Source organism: Schistosoma mansoni, chromosome 2 (assembly GCF_000237925.1).
Source record: "Schistosoma mansoni strain Puerto Rico chromosome 2, complete genome".
Lineage (NCBI taxonomy): Eukaryota > Metazoa > Platyhelminthes > Trematoda > Strigeidida > Schistosomatidae > Schistosoma > Schistosoma mansoni.
Window position 1 is genome coordinate 32,856,499 of NC_031496.1, and position 11,434 is coordinate 32,867,932.

General features: G+C 40.3%; 1 protein-coding gene across 1 annotated transcript in view; it reads left to right on the forward strand.

Moving 5' to 3' along the window:
- The window catches only part of Smp_046190 (putative ankyrin repeat and socs box protein 13 (asb-13)), a 10,500-nt gene extending 1,224 nt beyond the window's left edge, over positions 1-9,276 (forward strand). The window contains exons 2-5 of the mRNA XM_018796419.1: positions 4,949-5,286; positions 5,328-5,462; positions 6,189-6,380; positions 8,336-9,276. Coding sequence (XP_018650634.1) covers positions 4,965-5,286; positions 5,328-5,462; positions 6,189-6,380; positions 8,336-8,484 — 798 coding nt within the window. The 5' untranslated portion in view covers positions 4,949-4,964 and the 3' untranslated portion in view covers positions 8,485-9,276. The remainder of the gene's footprint in view (positions 1-4,948; positions 5,287-5,327; positions 5,463-6,188; positions 6,381-8,335) is intronic.
- The last annotated feature ends 2,158 nt before the right edge of the window (positions 9,277-11,434 follow it).

Consider the following 11,434-nt stretch of genomic DNA (forward strand, 5'->3'; position numbering starts at 1 on the left):
CGATAAGATACGGGCAAAGGGTTAGACGTTTGAACGCTCATCGTAAGGGAGTTTGGAAAGACCCTTTACTAATTTTGTCCCTACACGCTGGACACGCTCAAGCGATTTAGTATCCTTTATCAGACAAGGGCTAGCTGCTTGGATACAGTATTCTAAGTGTGGCCTTACATAGGTGGGATATAAAATTCGAAACATATCCTCGTCGAAGCATTTAAATGCTCTGCGAAGCGACCATAGCGCGCGACAGCCTTTGGAAGCAACCGCATTGCAGTGCGTAGTAGTTTTTAAGTCGTGACATATAATTACTCCTAAGTCTTTGTGCTCTTGAACGCGTGGCAGAGATGTACCATTAATGGTATAATGGTAACTAATAGCGTGCCCGATGTGCATGAACACGCTCTTCCTGGAATTAACTTCCAGGCCCCAATCATGAGCCCAGCTAACTAATTCGTCTAAATCTGCTTGCAGATAACAATGATCAGTCTCATTTCTTATTGTTCTCCAGATTTTAACATCATCCGCAAACAATAACGTCGACGACTTAATTAATAAAGGTAGTTCATTAATATACAGAAGGAAAAGTAAAGGGCCGAAGATGGTGCCTTGGGGTACACCACTTTTGACCGGTTTCCATTCGGATAGCGTTCCATTGACCCTTACTCTCTGTCTGCGGTCACATAAGAAGCTTCCTATCCATTCTTGTATAGCACCTGTTATTCCAAAGCTCGAGAGCTTTAGCATAAGACCTAAGTGTGAAACCTTATCAAACGCTTTGCTAAAATCTATGAATATCACGTCGACAGACTGGCCGTTGTCTAGGGCAGCTGTCCAATCTTCTCTCGCAATGAGTAAGTTAGTCAAGCATGAATGCTTGTTACGAAACCCATGTTGCTCGGGAGTTAACAGATTGTACGAATCTATGTGACTCAGTGGCTTAGCCCGAATTAATTTTTCAAGTAACTTAACTACTATACTGGTGAGGCTAACAGTCCGGTAGTTAGATACGATCCGTCTCTGACCATCCTTAAATATAGGACTAACTATGGCGTCTTTCCAGTCTCTAGGTAGTTGAGCCTGTGAAAGGGACATGTTGAAGAGCATCGTGAGCGGTCTTGAGATAATGTCCGAAAGCGACGACAGCAAACGTGGGTGTAACCCATCGGGGCCCGGTATCTTACAAGGTTTTAGGTTAGTTATCAAAGGAAGAACAATATCTGTCACGTGTAAAGGTCATATGGCTGGTAACTCATTGTCAACGGGACAAGTAGTTGTAACACTACACGTAGAGTAGACTTCACTGAAATAGTTAGCAGAAGTCTCCGCTTTCGCTAGATCAGATTCAGCCAATAGAGCTGAATTTTCGTTTAACAGTAATGAGGGGATACCATCACTACGTTTCGTCCGCCTTTTAACGTACGAAAACAGTCGCTTCGGATAGGTACGGCTATCGTATGCCAACTGTCGTTCGTAAGCCGTGCGGGATTTAGCTATGGTCTTTTTACATATATTCCGGAATTTTTTAAATTCGCACTTAAATGATGCCTGACCTGTTGACAAGAATAAGTCCCAGAAGTGTTTCCTACGCTTCAACAGCTTCCGGGTTTCCTTATTAATCCATGGAGGGCAATATGATAGCTTACGGGCTGACCATGGGATAAACGGTTGAGTTACGGATTCGAACGTAGACTTAAACCTATTCCATGCATCATCAGCATCGACCGCCCCCAAATGCCCTGATACGGCCGAGAGTGGGGAGAGTCTGCTCTCCCTCTCGAAATGCTCTCATATGGCCACGCGAATATATAGCCTCTGACAGGGAAGTCCTACTCACTGCCTTCTCGTGGCGGAGGTGTTGTTCACAAAAGTGAGAGGACGAAAAGCGAATGTCCGGCGCTTTAACCGGGTTGGTGGACACGGAGGATCCAGCTAGGGGAGTTGGAAAACCCTGATTCCAAACCAATGGTGCACATGGGCTCCAGTATCCTGAAGGGACGAATGGCGTATGAACCAACTGTTGGTCACCGGCTACCATGGGACTGCATCTCCTTACGATGCTCCACTGCCTTGTGGATTAGACCTTTAGGTCAAAGGCTTCGGGTGTGGCCCCCTAAGAAAACCACCTGCTTCAGTCTGGGCACCTGGGCAGTATCACAGCCCTCACACAAATCGAATGAGATTTGTGAGGCGCATATTTATCTGGTGCTTCCTTGTACCAATATTTATGTGTTTAAATAAAATAAAATAAAACCAACCAGTCAATCGAGATAGCATAGTCCCTGATTGCCGAAATATTAGCTCTCCAGATATTAGGATGGGGTGGAGCAGATGCAAATTCTATACCATGTATCCGGAACTTAAAGGAAAGTACGACATGGTCGCTATTCACTAGTGGGGGAAGGTGTTGAATGTCGACGATATCTTCACAGTGGTGTGTGAGGACAAGGTCTATCAATGACGGATTATGTTCCAAGTCTATATGCGTCGGCTTAACGATACATTGTACAAGTTCACATTGAATAATTGATGACAGAAGGACGCTATCGAAACCCCCACCTGGAGCTGTGAGCTCTATCCAGTTTATATGGGGTGCATTGAAGTCTCCAACGATGAGACAACATTCTGCCTTACTCCAAGAACAGACGTGTCTTAGGATAAAGTCGTCAGCGAGACAACACGGACGACGATATATTCCTCCTATCGTCACTAACCCGTTTCTAGACCTAATTGTACAACATACTACCTCACACGTACCACTTACATGCGCCTCCGATATGATCGAGTTTATGCGGAAGTGGTCCCTAACATATAATATTATGCCTCCTCCCTTGCGACTTCTAACTCTATCACTTCTGATACAGATGTAGCCTGAAATGACTGGAGAACAGTCTATATCTACAGTGAGCCAAGTTTCGGTGATAGCAATTATATCCGGATTTAATTCGTCTACCATCAAACTTAGTTCAGACATCTTATTCCGAAGACTACGAGCATTCGTGTAACACACATTTAAGGTGTTTTTGGAGACATACGTTCTACCCACACAGGTCTCGGAAGCATTGGCTTCCACAGAGTTCCCCCTTGTTTTTTGTTTTATATGCTTGGACATCCAAAATTTATCAAAGTCAATTTAGTGAGCAGAAAGTTTAGGTTGAAATAGTCGCCACTAATAATTCTGAAGGACTCTGTTGACACCTCACAACTTCCCCAAACAACCAATAAAATGGGAATATTGGCTAAGAAAAGGGAAAATACATTGGAAAATAAGCGAGAAGTAATGGGGAAATGCGCCAAAAGGTCTGCCTTTTTTGCCTCTCCGGGGGAAATAATGGTGATTTCCCCTTTATGTTTCTCGATTGTCTACTTTTCGCCCATTTATTTTATTTATTTATTTAAACACATATATATTGGTACAAAAAGGGCACCAGGTACATATGCGCCACACTATTTGTGTGTGTGGGCTGTGATACTGCCCGGGTGCCCAAACCGAAGCAGGTGGTTTTCTTAGGGGGCCACACCCCGAGCCTTTGACCTAAAGGTCTGATCCACAAGGCAGTGGAGCATCGTGAGGAGATGCAGTCCCATGGTAGCCGTTGACCAATGACAGGTTCGTCCGCCATTCGTTCCATCAGGATACTGGAGCCCATGTGCACCATTGGTTTGGAATCAGGGTTTTCCAACTCCCCTAGCTGGATCCTCCGTGTCCACCAACCCGGTTAAAGCGCCGGACATTCGCTTTTCGTCCTCTCACTTTTGTGAACAACACCTCCGCCACGAGAAGGCAGTGAGTAGGACTTCCCTGTCAGAGGCTATATATTCGCTGGCTATGTGAGAGCATTTCGAGAGGGAGAGTAGACTCTCCCCACTCTCGGCCGTACCAGGGCATTTGGGGGCCCAAGTATACGCCTAATTGTCTATTGTTCGCCTATATACACACCGAATTATGTTATTTTGCATACACTCTTAAAACACCTTTAGCATAACCCCAAATATCTTTTGTGTTCGTTTTCATTCCCACAACACACCACATGAAGACTGAAATGTACGTAAATTATGGTATTTGTTCAAAAAAAATTTATTGAAAACAAAAAGCGTATTGTTGTACAATGTTATAAGCAGTTGGCAGATGCTAGAGCATCAATCTTTATATTTTAATTGCAATTGTCAGGTGCCAGTGTCATTTGAAAATAGCTACAAAAGAAAGAACAGGTAATGTTTTATTAATAAGGTACATGTGCTTAATTGCAAATGCATTTAAAATCAAACAAGCTTTCTCAAATAAAAAAGTAAGCACATGTTTGAAAAACTATGGAAAACGGAGTTGAACATGAAAAAACATTCCACGGGTTATTTCTTCTCCGGGCAATTTCAGGTATCATGATGTACGATAAAATATATCACATTGACTTTTTAGAATCATCCATTAAACGCGTCAACATGGCCATCTGTAATACGAACAACTGATCAAATTAATGTTGTTTGCTTACAAATCTATCCCTTATATGTTTCTGCTCCAGACAAACGTCCAACATTTCCTCTTCAGATGACATAAAAAACACGATCGTGTGCTTTATGTCTGTTCTTGCGAAGAAAATGGATTTATACCAGTCTACGTTAACAACCTGCCCTACATTATCGTCATTTCGGAGCTCCATGATAATTCTTTGCAAATTTAGTCAACTAACTGGGATGCAGGTTCCTTTATTTGTAGTGATGCCAATCTTTTCCAACTGCTTTTGGTTTGAACCGTATTCACTCATCTTGGGATGATTGCAAAGTACTACGATCTTACTAACCTTAAGTCATACTTCCTCTTACTGATCATTCAAAGCTGACTAATCTATTAACTGAAAATCAGTTTATATTGTATACTCTTGTCCTGAAGTACTCATGAAACCTGTTTTCACACAGCTCTCATACTTAATCTATTTACATTTAATGTCTTATGTAGGATTGAAATTAAGCAAATGATTGATGCAATCAGAATCCTGAAGTCAGGTGACAATGATGACCTCCAAAACCTTTTGCAAACATTCAATATACATTCTCGTGATGCAGACAACAATACGTTGCTTCATCATGCCTGTTTATTAGGAAATGTTAAAGCTGTGCGTCTTTTATTAGATAGCGGTGTTCATGCGAATGCCTCAAATATTGATGGACAGACTCCAATTTGCGATGCAGCACTAAGCGGATCAGCTGAGATAATTTCCCTTTTATTAAGAAGTAAGGTTGATGTTAATCCACCATCATATTGGGGTTCTCCGTTAATCTATGCTACACAGAATGGTGAGCTTATAGTTTTGTCATCACTACGTATGTATTCATAGAATCTATAAATGCAATGAAGGTTTTGATAGACGCTGGTGCAAGCTTAAATTCTCCTGAACGCAATGGTCTTTGTCCGCTACATATAGCTATCCAAAGGAGATTTTATGCTGGTGTTTACCTTCTGCTTTCTAAAGGTATGTTTAGTATACATACTTTGACATTGTTTTATTATGTGGTAAAGGTTTACAGCTAAAGTAAATCCTTCTAGTGTTGGTGAGTTCTCCGAGGTAGACGGTTTAATTTTATTATTTAAACATAAACATTGGCACAAGGATGAACCAAATCGATATGCACCACATACATCATTCGATTCGTGTGAGGGCTGGATACCGCCCGGATGCTCAGAAGCAGATGGCTTTTTAGGAGGACACACTCCGAGTCTTTGACTTAAAGGTCTAATCCACAAGGCAGTGTAGCAACGTAAGGCGATACAGTCCCGTGATAGCTGGTGACCAACAATAGGTTCATACTCCATCTGTTTTCTTAGGATCTTGGAGCTCATGTGCACGATTGGTTTGGAATCATGATTTTCTATCTCCTTTAGGTGGATTCTCTGTATCCACCAACCCGGTTAAAGCTCCGGGCATTCGGTTTTCGTTCTCTCAATTTCGTAAACAACAGTAGTGTCTCGAGAAGGCATTGAATAGGACTGCTCTGTTAGTGGTTACGGCCATGTGAGAGTATTTCGAGATGGGGAGATGACTCTCCCCAATCTCGGTCGTACCAGGGCATTCGGGGGCAAAGGTGCGGTGGATGTGGGATTCGAACTCATATGTATATATGATATTAACTACCTTTGTACTTCAAGTTCGTTGTTTATAATTGTTTAATCTCTGTTGCGATTCCTACTTATTTAATAGGTGCAGACCCGAATTGTGGAGTACGATTGACAACTCCTTTACACATGGCAGCGAAATTAAATGATGTTGACATAACATATTTACTTCTAGAATTCGGTGCATCTCCGATTTCTGTAGATAAAGAGAACCGTATTCCAATTGATTATGTGCCAAATACGAGTCCAGTTTACCAGTTATTAAAATCTGTACAAAGTGAGTTAGTTGGCGATTTACAATGAGTAATATTACTTTCGACGTTTACGTCACCGCATTGTTAGCGCTTATTGAATATAATGTCCGTTCCTGGGATATTTACAATTTTCAGTTGGTTGTATCATCTTGTATTCACAGAAACTGTATGTTATTGGTAACGAGGCTTTTTAATTAACCATAGATCATCACCTTCATAACCCCATTCTCAGTTATTTATCTTCAGGTCAAGATTTTTCTACAGAGAAGGAAAGCGAAATGTTTTTAAATGATCATATTTAATCTTCACGACTTGTTGCGTGGAGAATGACTTTTCGACCCTGAGTATGCGAATGATATTGTCTTACTGTGCGATGATACAAAAGCCATGCAATCCGCACCCAATCAGCTGTCAATCAGTGTCGGTAGGTGTTAGTGGGGTATAGAACGTATGGATAGCTGGACGGATCGTGCAAAAGAAAGGAAATGTGGTTTACGAGGTGTCCGTTGGTTCAGAAATCTGGGTGCGTCATGCTAACCAACTGAAATCAACCTCGATCTCCAACAACGAAACGCAGCATAGATTACCTCTTGATGTTCTGCTAAACACCTTTGAGATCAAAACACTTGAAGCAGACAGGACAGTCAAGGTGTAAACGAAGGATGATACAACGTTCTTATTACCTAGAAGGTGGACTAACCGGAAGCGCAAACCAGTAAAGCGGTTGCAGTTGGACCCTAACACCAGATCCTACGAATCTGCTCAAGGGGAAGGTGTTAGTGGGATATAGATTGGATTAAGCATGTTTTATGCATGATGGTCTTGCTGCGCGCTGATTGGTTAATTTTAAACCGATCAGCCCGGGCATATTATTGGAGAAAAATCTATAAGCTTCTTATGCATATACTATAAATATATGAACGTTATTTAAACTATTGATTGCTGTTCACATACCATTGTTATTTTGAATACAATTTCATTCCTGTTCAACGTGTTCTGATTTTGGGGGTCTTGTTGAGTGTCATCGTACAAGAATACTAAGCAATAGGAATAGCTGGGTCGTTTATATATAGCAAAATACGATTATAACAGTAGGTATGGTATGCGCTTTGCACTTTCTAAGTGCAAAGTACTTTACAAAACTGGCAGGACCTTGGACCTCCACTCACTCGTGGTAGTACGCAGATAGAATTGAGCGAGAAGTGCAAAGTACTTTACAAAACTGGCAGGACCTTGGACCTCCACTCACTCGTGGTAGTACGCAGATAGAATTGAGCGAGAAGTGCAAAGTACTTTACAAAACTGGCAGGACCTTGGACCTCCACTCACTCGTGGTAGTACGCAGATAGAATTGAGCGAGAAGTTTGTACATCTGGGTAGCTGTGTAAGTGTTGGTGGTGGCGTGAGCGATGAGATTGATTCACGTATAATAAAAGCCAACCCGACTTGCGCCAATGTGGACCACCTGTGGCGGCTTCATGATATTAGTCAGACTGTAAAAGGTCGGATCTACAACGCGTCTCCTCATTTCCATTGCTATTTGACTAGTCTTCCCTGTCTCTCACATTGTCCGGACGTTCCATGTACCTATAAAGAGTGGTTCTGGTTGTTAGAAGGTGCATCGACCTCGTGACTTCCGAAAAAATTTCGGCTTTCATCATGAGGCGTCATAATTATTCCTTCAACTCCCAGGGTAGATTTTAAATGGTTTGAATTATTTTTTCTGGTTAGCGTTTTTTTAGCGAGTTAACTTTTCTACGGGATGGGGTCGCTAACCCCATGACCAACCCTCCTCCTTAACCCAGGCTTGGGACCGGCAGTAACTCTAAAAGAGCTACAGGCGGAGTTTGTTCTAAGGCATTCTGTACTTAATTTGCCCAACTTCTTGTTGTGATCTATTCACATAGTTACTCGGGTAGTTATTTTTCTACTAAATTATTATGTAAATTGTCGTTTTTTTTCTCTATCCTCTCTACAGATCAAGTTCCATCGTTACAATCCCTTTCAAGATTGGCTATTTTTTCTTTATTACGCTCTGCTAAATTATCACCAGTTAAAGAACTTTACTTACCAAATATTTTAAAGGATTATCTTTCATTTCGTCAATTTCATTTTGTCACTGAGTAAATAATACTAAACTAATCTACTCCACCTACCCACCTACCTACCTACTGATCTATCTATCCATCTATCCCTGTGACAATGACAATCATAATATCATGCTGTTTACATTGTTTGTGGATATTGTTTTCTTTTTTTTGTTGCCTAATTTTATAACTTGTTCATTTGTTGTATTTTGGTTGGATTTAAGCTGTGGCAAAATTAGTCTTTCATGTTATTATATCTTCCCAAGCAATAATAATTTCAGTAGTAGTTTCAGTTATTATTATCATTATTATCTTCGTTTCATGTGTGATTCATTTGGATGATTTTGCTTTATTCTTACATTGTATTCGGCTATGAGACAAAAAGTGATCTGCACAATGTCAGTCAGCTGCAACGTAGAACCAGGCACATTTATGCATCGGTCCAAGTTGCCATACCTCGTTAGCACAACAGGATGAACATTGGTCTGCACAGTGTATATGATACTTGCGGTTCTAGTTGTACGTATGTATGTGTGTGTGTATGTGATAGTAGTTAGGTACTTATGTTGCTCATTTCTGTTTTCATCACCCATGACAATTTTTCTTTCTCTTAGTAACTATTTTCATTTACTTGAAGTGATTTTTGTTTCTGTTTTGTTTTGTTGTGTTTTCTTTTACTGTGTGTGTGTGTATGTGTTCGGCTCAAAGAAGAGTTGATTATTTTCATACTTCATTATATTTGATTTGATTTAATTTATTGGTTTGTGCTTATATGTATGAATTGATCCTACTTTTGATATCATAATAAAGTTGTTGACATTCACTTTTGAAGCAATAAAAAAGTTGGGGGTAAGATTCACTTGAATATATCAATAATGTTCTTTATTTACTACATATGAATTTCCGGTGCCATAAAGATTTTATTTATTTAAACACATAAATATTGGTACAAAGGGGGCATCAGATATATATGCACCACACAAATCTCATTTGATTTATGCGAGGGCTGCGATACTGCCCAGGTGCCCAAACCGAAACAGGTGGTTTTCTTAAGAGACCACACCCGAAGCCTTTGACCTAAAGGTCTAATCCACAAGGCAGTGGAGCATCGTAAGGAGATGCAGTCCCATGGTAGCCGGTGACCAACAATTGATTCATACACCATTTATTCTCTTGGGATACTGGAGTCCATATGCACCATTGGTTTGGAATCAGGGTTTTCCAACTTCCCTAGGTAGATTCGCCGTGTCCACCAACCTGGTTAAAGTGCCGGTCATTCGCTCTTCATCCTCTCCATTTCGTGAACAACACCGGTGCCACGAGAAGGCAGTGAGTAGGACTTCCCTGGTAGAGGCTATATACGCGTGGCCATGTGAGAGCATTTCGAGAGGGAGAGTGGACTCTCCCCACTCTCAGCCGTACCGGGACATTTGGGGGCATGCCATAAAAAAGTATACATCATACAAATAGAGAGATAATATTGTGAAGAACTAATAGATGGGAATGTGAAAGTACAGTCAATGAAGTAAGTAAACAAAAATGGTGTTTAGTATGAGATACAGTTCACTTAGTAATATAGTCAAGATGAGCTTCTTTCAATGAAGGGAGTTCCTCTCACTTATATGAAAAATGTAAAATATAACCTCATTCAGAATAATACCGTTAACCGCTGTATTTACTCAGACCTCAAGCAGATAGTCTTCATTTACTAACATGGCTCAAACCAGCAGTCAGTTACCAAATGGACTCGTACAGTGTCTTGGTTACACCTTTTTTACGGCTTTTTATTTTAACATAAAGTTTGTGGCGCTGTACGATTTTCATTAAATATAAGTGAAATTGTGTCCTTTAAGTCAGTTGGTTCATTCATGAAACCTCCATTGTCTTTCTAGTCATCAAAAGAATCTGCAGGTAGAAGTGAGAGCTATCATAATTCCTCCACAACTGACTAACAGCTTATTTTATGAACATTGAATTTGATTGGCTGATGTCGACCTTGGTTACCTCCCACATTAATCTGGTTCTTGGCGTTTCTTCATAGTTTTTCTAATTGGTTGGTAATTTAAGTGTAATTCGGATGTCTATCGATTGCTGATTGACTTGACTGGTAAGCCTCTCACAAATCTCTGGTCGAGTTTGTCACTATTCACATATTCAATGTATCCTAGCTCAATACAGTCCCAAGTTTGTCATGATGTTGACATCTACATGAATGATGGAAGCGTTACGATTGAATCATCCAGCTCAGAGGGTGGAACACCGCAATCATCCCCCTGAACAAATCACAATTTTACTAAATATCAACCCATATCAGTTTGTCGGATTGTTTTTATAAACACCACTCGCTTCACGTGACCTACATGAAAGAAATCCATACCTGAATTTTGACTGGAAAAAATTGACTCAAACTTATACTTTACGACTTGTTTTACCACCCAACTTATCACCGGTAGTACTAAATTCCAAATCGCAATTCATACTACTAATAAATAGTTCAAGTATTCCTAAGCAATTTATCCGGGATTCACTTCTCGAAGTAACAGTAAACCATTAAGTCAATCACTTGTAAGTGTTAATTTGGTGTGTTGGTCAAACTTTTTGCTTGAAGTTCAAAAATATCCAAACTTCAGAGTTTTACAGCCTAGATGCTACAAAGTGTATAACTTCATTTGGATGGACGATGTGTTGACGTTTGAAGCAATAGGTCTCTAGGTTCGAGTTTCAAATATTAAGATACAAGTACATTCAATTAATGATTCCAGAAGAGGGTGTAACAGGCACTGTTGACTTCACTATTAACCACTACCCAGATTTATTTCCATGGTTGTTTTGCTATAACTTCATTATGAAATAAATTAACAATCTAAAAATTCAGGAACCAGTTATGAACTTGTCAAAAACAATCGTTTGCTCTTATATTCTTTGACCTTAAATAGCTCGACAGAAATATTAATTGATGGTTCTTTTCGAGAACTACAAACTGTGGTTAT